Below are 18,360 nucleotides of genomic sequence, written 5' to 3' on the forward strand. Positions count from 1 at the left end.
TATTTCCAGGGACTGGATTGAGGAGGATGGTTTCAGGACAATTTAAATGCATTATGTTTATTGTGCACTTTATTTCTATTATTATTACTTCAGCTCCACCTCAGATCATCGGACATTAATTAGATCCCAGAGGGAGGCTGGGGACCCCTGGGATTCTTCATGGTTCTATAGTACTTTGCACCTTTGCCTGCCTTTGACTAGATTTTCTCCCATTCTATAAGCCCTAGAAACTCAAGGATACTGGAAATGGTTCTTATCTGTAGAAACGCAAAATCATTTCGTTCCTTAAGAGATACAGTTGATTACTACTCTGTATGGGAGATAATTCAGAACATTCCATTTTAGTGCCTTATTAGCCAGTTTTGCCTCTTTGCTGATTTTCCATAAAGTTTTGTTCTTCACATTGTCATTTGGATGGGTTATATCTTGGTGTTCCCTCCCTAATTGATGAGTCAAGTAACATTTTTGACACATCTTCATTTTACATTTCTATTAAGAGTATATTTTTACCTTCTTGAAAAATTCTCCTTAAAACTTTCTACTCCATAGGGTTTTCTTTTTTTTTTTTGAGGATTGGTTTAAAGGTCTTTATTGACAGTTATGATAGATTTTATGTTTCGCAGGAAGGCTGTAACACTTTCTGTATTTTTGATTGCGTAAGGAGGGGGGTACTGAGCATTTATAAAAGGGGTGGTGGGTTGGGCGGGGGAGTCTGAAAAACTCTTTGCTGACGAGAAAGCCAGAAGAGTTCCTCCTCTCTCTCTTTTTAGCCGTGGCGCCTAAGGTCAAGGTGGGTGTTAGGTGAAGCTCAGCGGCCTAAGTGGCGGCCATTCTGCGGGGCCTAGGGATTGGCCTTGCAGGCCAGGAGCGTGGCCCAGGGTTTTAGACGCCCCGCGGTCAGGGAGTTACCTGCAGACTCTGTGGGATGGGGCCCCAAGAACCCAGTCCTCGCGGCACCGAGACCCGAGCCGAAGGGCAGGCCTTGAAGGCCCAAGCCCGAGGGGCTCTTCGCCCACGGCGCGGGGCCGGGGGGTGGGGCGGCCTCGCCTCGGGCCGGTGGTTTTCGCCCTCGGTTGGCCGCCAGAGGCTCCCTCTCTCCCTCTCCTGGGATTTTGCTGCCGGGCTCCCTCTCTCTGCGGCCCTAGAGTTAATCCCATCAGCCGAGGTGAGGCACCTGTTACCCCGGGCCTTCCTCACCCCCGCGGCCTCTCCCCCATTCCACCTCGGCTCCGCGGCCGGCCCAACGGCCCGGCGCGGGCGGCCGCACGTGGGCGAAGCCCCTGCCCCGGCCGGGACCCCCGGCCCAAGCCGGCCCGAGGGTGCGAGCGCCTCGGGGCCCGGGCCGCCGCCCGCCCGCAATGGCGTTGGGCAGTGCCGCGCGCCTCCCCGGGCCGCCCTGCGCGGGCCGGGCGCGCGTGGGGGCCGCGGCGCGAGTGGAAGCGGCCGCCGCAGCCGCCCTCCGCGCTGCGCCGTGAGGAGCGGGTGGAGGGGCGGCGAGCGGGCCGGCGCCGAGCCGAGTTGCGGCCCCCGCGGGGCGGGGGGCGCCTCGGAGGAGGGGGTGGGAGCCACGGCCGCCTGACCCTCCCCGCCCGCGGCGGCTCCGGCTCGGGTAAGGGGGAGGCTGTGCGCGGGGCGAGGAGTTGGGGAGGGTGGAGATGAGGAGGGAAAAATCGGGATGTACAAAGGCTGAGTTGCAGGCTGAGGGTGGGGGTGGGTTGCGGTTGAGGATCAGAGGCATTATCAGTGGGATCTATTGTCTCCTGGCACTCTGGGACGAAAAACAAAGGGATTTATTAGCACTACCCTGTAATTTTTTCCTTCTTTTTTTTTTTTTTTTTTTAAATTTCAATGTGGCTGGGGAGCTCGGCTTTCCCCGAGCCACGCCGGCATCCGCCTGGCAGCCGCCGGGAGCCGCAGCCAATGTGTTAGAACTTCAGGTGCTTCTTGGCACAAAGCTAGTCCGCGACCTCCTGCCATAGCGCTTGGCGTCACCTGCTCTCCCGGCCCTGCCCCTGCCCGGGGGCCGAGGGATTGCGTCCCGAACCAGGCTTGGGAATCGGCTGCCTCTCAAGTTGGTGTTATTTATGTTTGTCTTTTGTGAGGGCAGGTTTTGAATCCCCCGGCGGCCCCGTCGCCCCCGCCTCCGCCCCTTCGGGGTTTGGAATTGGCGGGGGCGGGAGTGGGGTGTGAGGGTGGGGGTCGGGGGAAGGGTGTGAAGGCTTAAACAAATGTCAGGGTAGAAGGAGATTGTCGATGCCTGACAGAAAAACAGGCACCACACTCTGAAGCCTTTCTTGTTTGTCTGCATGGGCCATGCATGCGTGCTGGGCCAGGAGCCGAGTTTGGTTGGAGACGGTTTCAATGAAAGTGTGTGCTTCCTCATCTGATGGTGCGTGCAGGTGATAGGGCTCGGCCTAATATTAAACAAAACAAAACAAAACAAAAACAAAATGAAAAATCTTTAGAACTACAGTGCCTGCTCCACAGCGGATCTTGACGTATTTGCTTGCTGGCATATTGATGTAAAATCCAGCTGTGGGCTAGAGGAAACCGGCCAGCATGCATTGCGTTGTATTCTGAGCTTGTAGTAAGTTAGAGGCAAGTGTAATAAACAAATCAGGGCTATGAAAAGAGGTTTCATGGTCTGTTTACCTTCTGATTGTCACGTTCTCATACATTGATTCCCATGATATTGTATATCCCACTCTATAATTAATGATGTTCACTCTTAGGAGACTTCCAAATATTTGATATGGTTCTGAACTTGAAGTGAAACTTACTGCCATTTAAGAACATTATTATGCTTGTTTTGGTCTGAAATTGCACTAGGCTTGCTTTGGGGATGCCATAGATGAGAATTTCGGACCAGAAAGAATGGAATAAGTCACTGTAGGCATGTTTTGGAGTTTGTAAACATAGATTCTGAACTTTTAATTATGCTTGTACAGAAAGAATAAGTTCTACCTGATGTGGGGAATCGCAAGTGAATTTCATTTTTCTGGATAGTTTGATGATTTCTTGAAGATCTGGGAACTGCTGGTTTCTTTTAAGGTCATTCACAACCAACCAAAACTTGGGCTAAAGTATTGCTTTCAAGTGTACCTATGTGTCACGTGTGTGTGTGTGTGTGTGTGTGTGTGTGTGTGTGATTTTGGTGTGTGTGTGGCTCCTCAAGTTATGTTTGAAACAGTTTTGTTACCCAAGATTGATCAGAGTTATAACTTTTAAATTCTTGGCTTTGAAGTTTCCAGTTCAAAAAGTAATTTCTTAGTTGACATGTGGCTAAGCCACTTTGAAAAATGTATTAATAGTTGACTAAGCATATAAATTCAAATTAGTAAATGAATTCAGAAATTCACTCTTTTCTGTTACAGATGAACCTGTAGTCTTGCTTTGAAAAAGCCATTTTGTGTAACTCTTGACTGAATAATTTCCTAATACACCTGTTGGGAGGATCACTGGCCCAGTATGCCATTTGAGAGGCACTTTTTCTTGACCAGATACTGGTGATTAGAGAAGAGAGGTGTTTTGTTTTTTTGGTTTTTTTTCCTGATCATTATGAACATTGGCTTTTCACCCCTGAAGTAAAAATGTTGAAAACTGAGTCTTCGGGTGAACGTACCACGCTCAGAAGTGCCTCTCCTCACAGGAATGCATATAGAACTGAGTTCCAGGCATTGAAAAGTACCTTTGACAAACCCAAGTCAGATGGGGAACAAAAAACAAAAGAAGGTGAGGGCTCCCAGCAGAGCAGGGGGAGGAAATATGGCTCCAATGTCAACAGAATTAAAAACCTATTTATGCAGATGGGCATGGAACCCAGCGAGAATGCCGCAGTCATTGCCAAAACAAGGGGCAAAGGTGGACCTTCGTCCCCTCAGAGGCGAATGAAGCCCAAAGAGTTTCTGGAAAAAACAGATGGCTCGGTTGTTAAGCTGGAGTCCTCTGTTTCAGAACGAATTAGTAGATTTGACACAATGTACGATGGCCCTTCATATTCTAAGTTCTCAGAAACACGCAAGATGTTTGAGAGGAGTGTGCATGAGTCAGGACAGAACAACCGCTATTCCCCAAAGAAGGAGAAGGCTGGAGGGAGTGAGCCTCAGGATGAATGGGGTGGTTCCAAGTCCAACCGAGGCAGTACTGATTCCTTGGACAGTCTTAGCTCCCGGACCGAGGCTGTCTCCCCAACTGTGAGTCAACTGAGCGCAGTGTTTGAGAACACCGATTCCCCCAGTGCCATCATTTCCGAGAAGGCTGAGAACAGCGAGTACTCGGTGACTGGGCATTATCCCCTGAATTTGCCATCTGTTACCGTGACAAATCTCGACACCTTTGGACACCTTAAGGATTCTAATTCTTGGTCTCCTCCAAGCAAGCACAGTGACGATGCAGAGGATGCTCCCAAGAGTACCACAAGCCCAGGACTAGAGGTGGCTTCGAAAAGTACCTCTCTAGCTTCTGTGCCTAGCGAAGAGGCGCAGCAGAGCAAGGCAGCCGAGGCCCCCACATCTAGCCACGAGGCTCCCGACAGAACTGACAGAGACATCCCTGAAGAAGCTGGTGCCGAAAGCAAGGCAGTGCCAGAGCTTGAAATCCCTTCACCACAGAACGAACCTTCAGAAGACGCAGAAGCTCGTTTGGTTGGGAGTGAGGCAGCAATGCAACAGAAGAGAGAACTTGCAGGTGGTGATTTCGCCCCTGCTGATGTATCTAGGTTCACTTGTGAAAAGGATGTATTTGAAGAGCCGCATCATTTCGGGAGCTCCCATGTTTACATGCACAGTGACTATAACATCTATAGGGTGAGATCCAGGTATAATTCAGACTGGGGAGAGACAGGCACTGAACAGGAGGAGCAGGAAGATAGTGATGAAAACAATTACTGTCAGCCTGATTTGGAGTACTCCGAGATCGTTGGATTGCCAGAAGAAGACGACATCCCGGCAAATAGGAAAATTAAGTTTAGTAGTGCTCCGATTAAGGTAAGTATATTTTCTTAGTTTGTTTTTGGAGTTTTTTTTTTTTCCCCCCTCTAAGTTTTTTTCTTAGTATTTGGGCCTAACTGTATGTAGACTGGGACTGACATCTGTAAAAACTACCAGGTTGTGATACACACATGTTGTCTGGTGATTTTAAGAGTTTGGAGTTTTGAGAGCTATTTCTTGATGTGCTTTGTAGTTGTGTAAACCAGTTGTGTAAACAGCAATATTAAAGTTGAAGAAGTTTGGAGATTGTGAGATACATACCAGTGGACTGGAGTATGAATACTATGAACCCTGAAAGCCAGGAGTGTTAGTTGTCAGGAGAATTACTTCTTTAACTAGTTTTACTTGAAATTATCCATAAATAATAAAATCATCTAAATGTAAACCCTGTAGGATTTGAGGTATCATGTACAAAGGGAGAGTTATGATAACCTTGAAATATTCTTTATTTACTTGCTTAAAAAATCTGAGTTATCCCTTACTTAAGTGTAAGTGGATTGTGAGGAATGCTGGAACTTTTTTTTTTTTTTTTTTTGTACTGCTCCTTGGTAGTGAATGTTTGATTCGTGGAAATATGTTAGCGGACTTAACTACTTAAATTAGAAAGCTATGACTCTAAATAGCTTTGAGTTCAGAATTCGTTATATGGCTTTAAAATGGAATTGTTTGAAAGGATGTTAAATTGATTTGCCATTCATGGATTTATTTTTACCTCTTAAAAACTGGATAAATGCCAATTGAATTCAGATGTTCTATTCTAATGACTTCACTTAGTTAACATTTGGAATAGAAGAATAACACAAAAATACATCCGCAGCGGGTGGTGAAACATTATTAGCTGATAATGGCAGTGGGGCAGAAGGTGTTTGGTTGAGTATCAGCATCTCCTGGAGTGCTTTTTCAAAGCGTCCTTGCCCATCAGCTGAGTGCCAAGGTGCTGGCATGCCCTCCTAGGGGAATCTGGAGGGCTGTGGTGGCAGAGTATGTAGTTTGCACCCACTTTCTAGGGACTCTTAGCTCACACAGTATGTGTAGATGATAGATTTGGTATTAGATATGTTATTTTCTTAAATTTTCTCCTCAAAGTCTAAAGCCACTGTCTGTTGTTATTTCCATCTTGTAAAACTTTTATAGAAGGCTGTAAGATATGTTATTTACATAGCAAAGATAAATATGACCTTTCTGTAACTGTGAAATTCTTTCTTGAAATAAGCTAATAATCTATGAAATTATTTACTGGTGTTAACAGGCAAATTTGCCTTTCAGTAGTGTAAAGCAAAGTTTTGGGTCAGAATGGGTCTTGTCAAGTTAAACTGTGTTTGAAATAACTCCTGGAGCTATGAATCTAGTTTCTAAGGAAGCTAAATTTTTTTGCTGCTCTTTCCCACCTCCCTTTGTTGTTCTCTCCCCTACCCCCAAGTTGTAGACACTCTCTTTAGAGGTCCCTTTTCCTCAGGCCCGTCCAGCCAGCTCCTAAATTTCATTATTCAAGTCCCCTTTGCAAGTGCTCTCTCATCTGAGCATCATCATTCTACCCCTTAGGAAGAAAGCAGCAAGATTAAATTGTTACACATCCAGCAAGGCAGGAATAACTGAAATGAACTCTTCAAGGAGTTTGTTAAAACCAGTGACCAGCTCCCTAATGGGGAATAGCAGCTTATTAAAATTTATCAACCCTAATGGAGCACCAGCCTTGTATTTGGGTCCTGTGCTGCACAAAACACAGCTGTAGGTACCGGTTTAATGGATTTTAAGGGATTTGTCATTGAAACTTGGATGTTCATATGTGAACAAACCAGGGTTTAGGGTATAATGTTTTGAAGGTTTTTTTTTTTTTGATGTTTTGAAGTTGAAGTCATTTTTCTACCATTGCTTATAACAATAAGCATTTTGCCTCTTAATTTTCACATTAAAGACTGTATTTCACATAACAAGGAATGAAATAGAGTTCATAGGTTTAATGCTTTCCGTTAAGAACATGATTCAAACATCAGATTTGTGAAAGATGACTTGCTGCGTTTCAGTGGGCAGTTAACTGTACTAGTTGGAGTGGATTAAGTTTGTGAACAGAAGATCTATTCTTAGCCCTTTGTAATGAATGAGACAATTACTCTTTTCTTGTTCCCATTGTTTAACATGTAAGTGGATTCACTTAGAAATCTTGAGAGCTACTTTTCCACTGGTGGTGGTGATGGTGGTAGTGTTTAGATTATTTTCCGATTAAGATTTTTGCCTCAGAGAGTGGTAATAATGTTTATTGAAGGCTTGTCAGATATCTACTCTCATGCTGTTAGCTGCAGAGGACATAAAAATCTATAAGGTTACCTCTTTCTCTGTGAGCTTGTGGAGTCACTTCTTAAACACATGGCATTTAAAACCCGTGAAACACAGTGTAAAAACCTGTGCTGAAGTGTCTAATGTCCTTTGAGTACTTTAACTGTTCTTGGCTATACTGAATGTGTGGCATGAACAGTATTTGATAGGTCATTTAGAAGGGAATACACTCAGCCATTCTCTATGGGTGTTTCCTTATTCTTTTTATAAATATTTCTTTATTGGAATGGGAAGTTATATGCTTTCCAACATAAATCTTTTCCTTTGAAACATAAACACATTCCCTGTTTCAGAAGTAATAACAAGCCTATTCCTTACAGAAATGATCTTTAGAACTTTTACATTCTTTTCCCGATACTCTCATCTTATTCTTCACTAAACATTCTCAACACTTTTGGCCATCTTGTTTTAGAACTTGTTTATGACCTTTATGTGTGTGACAGTGTCCAGTTTCTATTTTAGTTCTTCTATAGATGTTTTAAATTGATATTTCCCTAAGATGTCTTAATCTGGACCTAGAAAAATGTCAAAATAATAGCTGATCTTTCTTGTGTATGTACATCCTTTATATATAATTGTTGATGACGTTTAGAAATGGTCAGATTGTTTCTTAATGGAAAGATTAATGTGCTTCATTGTGTAATGGAAAATTAGAAGGAAATTAATAATAGAAAATATAAAATCCAACTTTGGAGTATGGAATGAGGGAGTGTTATGAAGATATGCTGATTTGAGATATGGAATTATACCTTCATTCTCAAGAATTTCTCAGAATCAAGGAATTGAATTAAATTTGTCTTAGATAAATCAAAGAAAGGGTGACATTTAAATTTTTTGAAATTATTTCAGAACATTTATTGAGTCCTTACTATGTGTCAGGGACAGTGAAATATAATAAATATATAAAATTACCAGAGCTGATAAAGTCAGGAACCGGTGGCCAGTGGCAAGTATACAGCTCATTAAGGTCACTTCTTAGGTCATTTTGCTCAACTCTGTTCTTGGATAACCTAAGATCATCACTTCAATCTTGTTAAGAAAATCATGACCCTTTCTCTATTTCTGGTACTTAGGTCCTTCAGATTGGTGTTCTTGAAACATAGTGTATCGGAAAAAGTGTATTTTTTTAATTCCCAGTGAGACAAAAGAGCTGGATTAGTGTTGAGATACATTATTCTGTAATTTTCTGTGTGTTTTCTCAAGTTGCATGGAGTTTTACAAAGCTGGAGTTGAACGAGAGTCAACAATGGCTTCAGTGTTGCTCTAAGCCTTACAAGATAGTTGTTGAAAATGGATTTCTTAGCTTTCTCTCCCTATTTTGGGGCTATGAGTTATTGTCAGGGGGATACATGAGGCCTTTTATTCAGGATGGTGTTCTGAGCATCGTTCTGACACCCAAATTTCTGTCTCTGTGCAGTTTTCTCTAACAGTCCCATTCAGTGCTTCTAAACTTGAATTTGCATTATCAGTCACTCAGGGACCTTTTGAAATGCTTGTCTCTTTTTCAGTAGATGTTTTGTAGGAAATTACCTTGATGCAGTAGTTAGCCTCCAAGTACACTACCAGCTATCCCAGAGGTATGGAATAGACAGGCTCAGCCATCAAATTAAAATGCTTGAATCATACGATTTATCAAATCAGTTTAAACCACACAGCCAGAAGCAAGAGGAAAACCGTGGGGTGGGGGGGAATGGTGAGGAGAGGGGCGGTAAGTTAACGAGCTTAAGGTACAAAGGAGATTGAAAGGAAGGACCTGAGCCCTTTCACTTTTTTGTACCTGAGTCCTGGGTACACAAAATGCGTGTGTCCTGTGTCTCTCCCACATCAGCCTTTCCCACTGATGGTGTGTGTGCTTCGGAGGACGCGAGTTGAGGAGGAACTCTGCACAGGCTCGTGATGCCCTGGCATCTTACTTCCCGGGATACACACTTGCTGAGCCGAAGGCAGTGGGGACAGGGACATCTGTATACAGGTGTAGGCTTACCAGTTTGCCTGCTGGCGAGCCTTGCGGCTGTGTGCGTTTCCTGGTGAGAGCCCCTGAGGGTCCAGAGTAGCCTCACACTAAATGTCCTCGCTGGAAGGCTGGCATGGATGGCATCGCTGTCAGTCCAGAGGTGGTATGATAATGGCTTGGTCTTGCCATCTCTTCTATTTTGGAATATCTTACAGGTTACTGGCTTACCTAATTGTAACATATCTTGTGACTTTTCTTTTGGTCTTGCAAGCTCGCATTACTGTGCTTAACTAAGTCGCTGAGTGTTAGCTTACTACCATCAGTGATGATAACTTCTTAAGAGTTTCATCCAATCCGTTTATTTTCTTGACCTTTATAAACAGAATTTAATATTCCCAAGCAATACCACAAACTCTCAACAATAGTAGGTCTGGGGTGAAATTTTGCCCTTCTGACAAGCTCTCAGATTGGTGCCGATGCTGCTGTTCACCAGACCACTATTTGGAATATGATTTTGAAGTATAATCTTCTGGCTTCTGAATGGGGCTTGTAACAAAATTTGCTCTTCAGATGGGTCTGCTGTAGCTGCTTGTATGGAAAAATATTCTTTGAAGCTGAAACAGGTGTAAACTTGTTTCTGGATACCAAAGTGGATTATGATCTCTAAATTCATAAGGAGTTTGGGTCATTAAAAAGTCATATTTTTGACTCTCTGTGGTCTAAATTTTTAATTATTGAAGGACAGGAGGAGGAAGTTCTTGACAGACTCAGAAATTCCATTTCTCTCATTCTTTTGGAAGCCTAAATTTAAAAGCTTCTAGGGAGAGTATAAGAATCATCATTTTGTATAGCTTGCTTTTATTTGGATAGCATTCAAACTGAGCTTCCTTTTACAATTTGGTGTTTTATAAATTATGGTTTATAACCAGGCAAATATGTCAAATGTTTTAATGTGCTGTGTAAAATCAAATAATGAATAGTTATTGAATGATCCCTTTTCTAATACTGCATATGTGTATACTAATAGCTTTTCCCCTCCACTGAAATTTGGTCATTTAATATTTAAATGAGATTCCTTTCTACAGCAGCCTATTACAGATGTTTGCAGAAATTTATTTGTAGTAGAAAGATTTAAAGTTTCTTGCTTTTTGTATCATCAACAATATTTTTTGTTCCCCTCTAAATTTCCTCACAAAGGATGCTCATTGTTGCGGTAATGAACTTTAAAGAAAAAAGACTGAATTTGAGGAAATAACTTTCTATTATGTCATCCATCCATTGTTTACTTTATTAACCTAGTCACATGCCCGTCAGCAGTAATTTGATTTAAATCTCTTCTGCATTAGATTTTTTTCTAACATCTTCTTCACCTAAAAGAGAAAAAAGACTTCATAATTTCTATAGAAAAACACAATTATATACAGGATAAATTCTGTATAAGCAAATCACCTGTTATGTTTAGTTCTGAATATCACTTCTTCATTTTTGTGCTATTATCTAATTTACTTAATATTTTTTCTTAATTTCCTATGCTCTTCATTTTGAATCTTTCATTTTTGTTCTTTTGCTTCATTATAGTCTCCAGTTTTCATTTTGAATAGAAAAAAAGTAACTTTTCAAGTAATGCTTCACATTTTTTCTTTCTGGTCACTTTAAAAAATTACCCTGGTTCTAATCGCTTCATCTTGGTTTGTGACATAGAAACTTAAAGATGAAAAATACTTAAGGGTAATCTAGTGTAATTTCCTACTCACTTCAGTTAGCCCTTCAATAGCATATTGCTGACAGATGATCATTCAGCTTCTGCCTGAGTAATTCCACTTATGGGGGGTTTATTATTTTGCAAGGCAAAAGGAAAGTTAGAAGGAGGGACATGCTGTGTGCGTGTGTGTGTGCGTGTGTGTGTGTGTGTGTGTGTGTGTGCGCTCATATATTTGCTTATTTTCATTTATATTTAATTTGCAGTTTTTTATTGAGATCAAATTTAAATAACATCAGATTCACCATATTCAAGTGTACAATTCAGTGGTTTTCAGTATATTCATGATGTGCAGCCAGCACTATTATCTAATTCCGGAATATTTCCATCACCCTAGAAAGAAACCCTGTGTCTGTTAGCAGTCGTTCCCAATCCCCTTTCTTCCCACATCCTTTGGCAAACACTAATCTACTTTCTGTCTCTATGGATTTGTGTCTTCTGGACATTTCATATAAATGGGATCAAGGGCGTGCTTTTTAAAGAGAATGTAGGATATGCAGTGAGCATGTCTTGAGCTATGTTAAAATTTAGGATACAGTGTGGGCAGCAGACTATAGGAAGGTCTAAAGGGCAAGGATAAAGGACTTTATGGATGGTGACATGTTCTCAAGATGAAGTGACAGGTTGTGGGGGCCACAAATGTTGCCTGCCTGTTAATGCAGTTTCATGGAGAGAAAGAAGACAGGAAGCTGAGATAACAGCAGGATCCAGAAAGGAATGAGGATACTTGTTAACTGAGGAAAAATGGTGTATGGGGCAAAGAGGATGGTCAGAATCACTGCCTAACTTGGGACACTGCACTTTTCTTCACGTAATCTGAAATTGCCGTTGATGAAGCTAAGTGATTGCTTCAGCCCAGGGTATCTTTAAAGGCACAGAAGCGCTGATGCCAATTTTCATCCTTACATTGGTCTTTTCTAGCATGAAGCGACTCTTGTCATTTTCCCATGATCTGATTTATTTCCATCCTACTGCTCTTAGGTTCTTGCTCCTATTATTCTTTTATGTTGATTGGAATTGTTCATGGACGAACTTCACTCTTTATTTTAAAACTTCTCCTCCTTCAATATTTCAGTATAGATTTTATATGCCATTCTGACTATTATCTCTATAAATCATGCATGAGATAAGTCATTTTGGGCAGGCATTTAATTTATTGCACATTGTCAACTAAAGTATATTATATACATCACTCTTTAAATATTACTAAGTGATAATGAGAGTAACACCAAACTTTTTTTTTTTTTTAAGCTAGTTTTGTACATTTTCTTTATTTGGTTGTGCTGGGTCTTTTTTGCACAGGCTTTTCCCTAGTTGCAGCAAGTGGGGGCTACTCTTGCTCGGCTTCTCTTGTTGCAGAGCAAAGGCTACTAGGGTGTGTGGGCTTCAATAGTTGCAGCACATGGGCTTAGTTGCTCTGAGGCATGTAGGACCTTCCTGGACCAGGGATCTAACGTGTGTCTCCTGCATTGGCAGGCAGATCCTTTACCGCTAGGCTACCAGGGAGCTCCCAAAACTTTCTTGATTTTCTGTAAACTTGGACAAGTCTGTGTCTTGAAACTTTGGTTTTCTTATGTGTAAGTGAGGCTGTGTTACTTGTAATTTATCACTAGAATCTTTTCTCAGCTTTAACCTCTTGTTATCTTGACTGTATTTTAAACATATTTGTACAGTATCATTGCCATAAATATTTGTGCTATTATTTCAAAGGGAAAAATTTGAACGTCTTTGTTGAAATGTCAAAATGAAGTTATGTTAAATTGCTCTTGAGAGTGTTATTTATACTATAGATTGTAGTTAAGAACTTTAAGATGATTAAAAGATTAAACCCAGGGGAGGACATTTTGATAGAGTTACTTCTAGAGCAACTCGACTTTTGAAAGTATGACTTGAACTATATATTAGAACACCTTGTTGAGGAGCCTAAGAATAAAGAAAGAAATGTTTTGTAATATAGTTGCTGACATATTCATTGCTTTACTCACTTTTGTTCTAGAAATAGCTTCACAGCACAGTTCAACATGATTGAGATATTGATAATCTTTTGCATGATTCCCAATTTTTTAGCCTAACTTGCTCTTTCTCATGTGCCAATCCTTACAAAAAGGGCAATGGCAAGGCAGAGTATAAAGATATTTGGAAATTTTATATTTTATTTATTTAAGGATATTTATTTGTTTGGCTGTGCTGGATCTTAGTTGCAGCTTGTGGGATCTTCAGACTTCCTTAAGACCTGCCGGATCTTATTGAACTCTTACTGTTCAGCATGTGGGATCTAGTTCCCTGACCAGGGATCGAACCTGGGCCCCCTGTGTTGGGAGCTTGGAGTCTTAGGCTCCCTGGATCACCAGGGACATCCCTGGAAATTTTGTATTTTAGGAGGAGCAAAGTCTTGTTGCTTGTTTAATATATTCCAGAAGGATTAAAAAAAGCACTTGGAGAGTTAAAACTGTTCCACATATATTTATGTGTGAAGAAAAGTGGTTTTAAATGGACTGGCTCAAAGACCAGTTAGTCTCCTGCTCTCTCTTTTTAAGTCAGATAATGAATGAGTTTTGTTTGGAGGAAGCTAATCTTCCACATTATTTTCTCTGCCAGCTGAAATACGGTGGGCTCGGTTGGGGCACATAGTGGTTGACAAAAGGTCAGAAAAGAAACTGAGCGGTGACCATGGTGGCCGCCTGGGGAGAGCCAGGCTCGCCGGGTAGGGATTTGGTGTTTCTCCCCTGATGCTCTGGGATTGGCGTGGCTCTGAGAAGCTGTGTGGCGGCGTGCCTGGATTCTTACTGTTCAGTGAGGTACACTCTTCTCTTTCTTCCACTTCAGATCTCTTCTGCAAGTATTGCTTTTTATTTCTCTTCTTTCAAACAATATGTCAGGGATAGAACTTTGTGGAGGGTACGTTCATACTGGAAAATATGTTTACTCTTGATATAAAGATTCTAAATAATACTTAAGGTCAAAAGTGCCTATTTTGAAAAGTTCCCCTTCACGGTGAGGGGCCTCAATAGAGGAGGGAGAAGAGCGGTTTATTGGTTAGTTTTTAAGGTCCGCTTGTGAGTTAGGGCTGTACTGATGGATTCTTTTTACTCAGCACTTGTTTCAGATAGAACGGATGTGCCAAGTTGTTTTGTAAGAAACAGACATAAATTCACACTTTTCGTTATGAATCAGCTATTGTATTTTTTTAAAAAGAACCCGTTCCTGGCGCTACAACTACTGTGTATACAGTGAATAAGGAACAGGGATATATTGTATAGCACAGAGAAATATAGCTATTATTTTGTAATAGCTTTAAATGGAGTGCAGTCTATAAAATTATTAAATCACTCTGTTGTACATGTAAAACTAATGTAATATTGTAAATGAACTACACTTCAATAAAAAAAAATTAAAAGAAACCAATTCTTACAGGAGAAGCAAAGCTTACTATAGGGTGTTTGACCTTGTGTACCAGTGTGTAAAATGTAAGAGTTTTTATTATTTTTTGGCCACACCACGTGGTGTGCAGGTTCTTAGTTCCCTGACTAGGGATTGAATCCATATTCCCTGCAGTAGAAGCGCAGAGTCCTGACCACTGGACCATCAGGAAATTCCCAGAACGTAATTATTTTTAAAAGTTTATTCTGTAGGTAGATTACTAAAATGCAGTAATTTAAGTTGTGCATCAGTTTTATTTTGGCCACTCCACAGACACAGCATGCAGGATCTTAGCTCCCGGATCAGGCATTGAACATGTGCCCCCTTCAGTGGAAGCACGGAGTCTTAACCACTAGACTGCCAGGGGAAGTCCATAGGCTAAGGATTTTACATAGTTGTGCACCAGTTTTGTTTTAACATATGAATGCCAGAGCACACGTTTCCTCCTAGAAGTTTTAAGATTGAGCACTGAACGTTAAAACAAACACACAAACAAGTCTCATGAAAAATAAAAGCTGGGCCAGAAATGAAAATTGATGATATAATAGGGGAAGAGGAATGTAAGAGTGGTGATAACATAGATCAGGTCTTTGTTGACTTTTGATACGTGTGCATAACACATGTTATGTTTTGTTTCAATGTTAAATTAACATTGAAAGGGAATTAACTCTATATACAATTTTTTTTTGTCCGCATCTAAAATTATCTATGATTATTTGCTTAGGATAGAGTCTTAAAATACTTTAAAGCTGTTGATACACACAGTCTGAATTATTATTCAGAAGGATTTTATTAGTTTATAATTAGCATTGCATTGGAATGTTTTCTCATGATTCCTGGTATTATATATATGCTTTATAGTTTTCAGCTTGTTAGGTTTCTCATAATTTCTATGTATTATATTGACTTATTGGTGAGGTTGAATGTTTTCATCTGTTTACAGGCATTTTTTGGATATGAGTTCTGATTGTTATTTATTGCCTTTTAGTCAGTGATTATTAGTAATAGTCAAAGTGTTTATCAAAGTGTTGTCTTGGTAGAAAGTTAAAAGAACTCAGATATTCAATTAATAGTGAAATGGTTATAGTGTAATAAGATAAAGCTGTTATAAACCTTGTTTTCTAATTTTTTAAAAAAATATGTATTTATTTAACTGGTCTTAGTTGTGGCAGGTGAAATCTAGTTCCCTTACCAGGAATTGAACACCACCCCTCTGCATTGGGAGCTCACAGTTGTAGCCTTTGGACCACCAAGGAAGTCCATAAAATTTTTGAAAATGAGAAATATTTTGCAGTATACAACACTGTAGGGTAAAAAGACTAGTTAAATATTTAATATGCATTTTTATCACAATTTTAATTTTAAAACTGAAAGACTGAAGAAAGCCTAAAAATACATACAGCAAAATGTTAATGCTAGTAATTTCTGGATATAGAAAATAAAGGTGATGTTTATAAAGCTATTTTAATTTTTCTAGATTTACTAAATTCTCTACAATGATCATATATTATTCTAATTGTATAGAAAAAGGAGGACACATTTGGAATGATCAGCAGTAATAGCTATGTTTTTATTCTTTTGGTCACACTGCATGACATACAGGACCTTAGTTCCCTGACCAGGAATTGAACCCACACCCCCTGGGGTGGAAGTGTGGAGTCGTAACCACTGGCGCTCCAAGGAAGTCCCTGACAGCCCTGAAGTTGACAGAAACATTAAAATGTACTGTCAGAGATGGATTCTAATAATTACTTTTTTGATGGAATTTTCTTTGGGGGTTAATATGTCACAGAACAAAATTTTGGAGTATAAATTTATGGAAAACTGAGGAGAGGTATTGGATTTAAGAAAATGGGTGAACTTTTGATAGTAGAATTCATTAAGTGCATACTTTCTAATCCTTGGTAAAATTGATCCCGCATTTGTGGCTAAGCTTGTAAGTTCTATGTGGGGCAGGACTTCCTAATGAATTTTAAATTATGAGGATAATCCTTGCATAGGTTTTAGGTATTTTCTTCTCAGTTGCTGTTGTGTGTGTTACTTAGTATCCCAATGTGTTACTTAAAATGTGGGCATATATTCTGTATCTGAAGTGAAAAATATTTTGATGTGTAGTTTTACTCAAAACAATGAGTGTTTGTTTAAAGAAAGCCCATGGGCTTCCCTGGGGGCTCAGAGGTAAAGCCTCTGCCTGCAGTGCGCGAGACCGGGGTTTGAGCCCTGGGTCGGGAAGATCCCCTGGAGGAGGAAACGGCAACCCACTCCAGGACTCTTGCCTGGAAAATTCCCAAGGACTGAGGAGCCTGGTAGGCTACAGTCCATGGGGGTCGCACAGAGTCAGACACCACTGAGCGACTTCACTTTAAAGAAAGCCTAACAATTCTCCATATGAGATCATGTCTTTTCTTTTGAATTTGTTAAATTATTGAACCTTAACAGGCTTTGTCTTTCAGAAGCTGAGAACAGAGATGTTACATTTAGTATCTTGTCTACATATAATCTTATGAAAACACTTGAATGCACTCAGTTAAAAATGGGATTTTGTGTCCTAGGTTTCTAAAGCATCCTTTTGAATATGTTTTCTAAAAGACCAGCCAATATGTAGTTTCTACTTATTATTCTTTTAAGAAATATATATTTATTTGTTTGGTTGTGCTGGGTCTTTATTTATTTGGTTGTGGCATGCGGGACCTTCCATCTTCCTTGCAGCATGAAGGATCTTCAGTTATGGCATGTGGGATCTACTTCCTTGACCAGGGATCAAACCTGGGCTCCCTGCTTTGGGTGTGCAGAGTCTTAGCCACTGAAAGGGAAGTCCCTTTTCTTGACAAAAGCTTTAACTGAAAAGATTGATTGGATATATGATTAGAGTATATGGTAGTATATAATATTTTTAGTTAGAGTCGAAGGGTCAGTTACCCTTAAGCACTGGATAGTGTTGCACCTGTGAAAAGCTTTGGTAGACAATGCTGAAGTATATAAATGGTGAGAAAAATATTTGGGGGAGATGGCAGAGTTTTCTGAAATCAGAAGTTAAAGTGTTGCTTTTGGCCTAATTAGGTCAAATGATAGATTATATGGTTTTGAGCAATTCCAGCATTTTGTAAATTCTGGTGAAGTCCTTTAAATTGTCTTACTATGTAATCTGATGCTGTTATCTTGTTTTATTAGGTGTACTTAAACCATACTGTGATATGGCTAATAAATTCTATTTGTATTTTATTGACTAATGAGTTTATAATAGTACTACTTAGATATGTATTATGTACATAATTATAAGTGTTATTTAAAGGAAAGAAGGCAGCATTATTAGGTATTCAGTCAAGTTTGAGGTGAGACTTGTGTTTTTCCATTGGGGACTGTGTTGCTTGTGGAATTTTTATATTGCTGGTTCCTTCTCTGAATAATGAGTTCGGTGAATAACATGTTTAAGAGCTCTCAAGAGATTGCTCCACTTTGCAAAGGTAGCAATTAGAAGTTTTAGTTTGAAGTTACTTGGGGTTGGCACTTATTGTTTTGTGAAATTCTTACCGTTAATCTAGAAATGAATCATTGACTGAGTTGATCCCTGTCTCTGGAGGATGGTGGAAATAAGCTATAAATATTGATACAAAATACTTTCAAAGTTGTGGTTTTTTCATATCTTGTGTTTAATGTTTAGGTGATGTATTTGTCAGGGTTCTCCAGAGAAACAGAACCAGTATAATGTATGTGTGTGTTTAAGTATGTGTGTGTTTAAGGATGTGTGTGTTTGTGTGTGTGTGTGTGTGTGTGTGTGTGTAGATAGATATCAAGAAAGAAAGAGAAAGGTAGAAATAGAGATGTTTAAGGATTTGGCTCATAGGATTATGGAGGCTGGCAAGTCCAAGATCTGCAAGGTGGGCTGGAGACCTGGGGAAGAACTG

General features: G+C 40.3%; 1 protein-coding gene across 1 annotated transcript in view; it reads left to right on the forward strand.

Annotated features, from left to right (window-relative positions):
* Positions 1–1,095: 1,095 nt before the first annotated feature.
* PPP1R9A (protein phosphatase 1 regulatory subunit 9A) overlaps positions 1,096–18,360 on the forward strand; it is a 322,249-nt gene continuing 304,984 nt past the window's right edge. Inside the window, exons 1-2 of the mRNA XM_061164924.1 lie at positions 1,096–1,165; positions 3,375–4,985. Coding sequence (XP_061020907.1) covers positions 3,591–4,985 — 1,395 coding nt within the window. The 5' untranslated portion in view covers positions 1,096–1,165; positions 3,375–3,590. The remainder of the gene's footprint in view (positions 1,166–3,374; positions 4,986–18,360) is intronic.

Source organism: Dama dama, chromosome 18 (genome assembly GCF_033118175.1).
Source record: "Dama dama isolate Ldn47 chromosome 18, ASM3311817v1, whole genome shotgun sequence".
Lineage (NCBI taxonomy): Eukaryota > Metazoa > Chordata > Mammalia > Artiodactyla > Cervidae > Dama > Dama dama.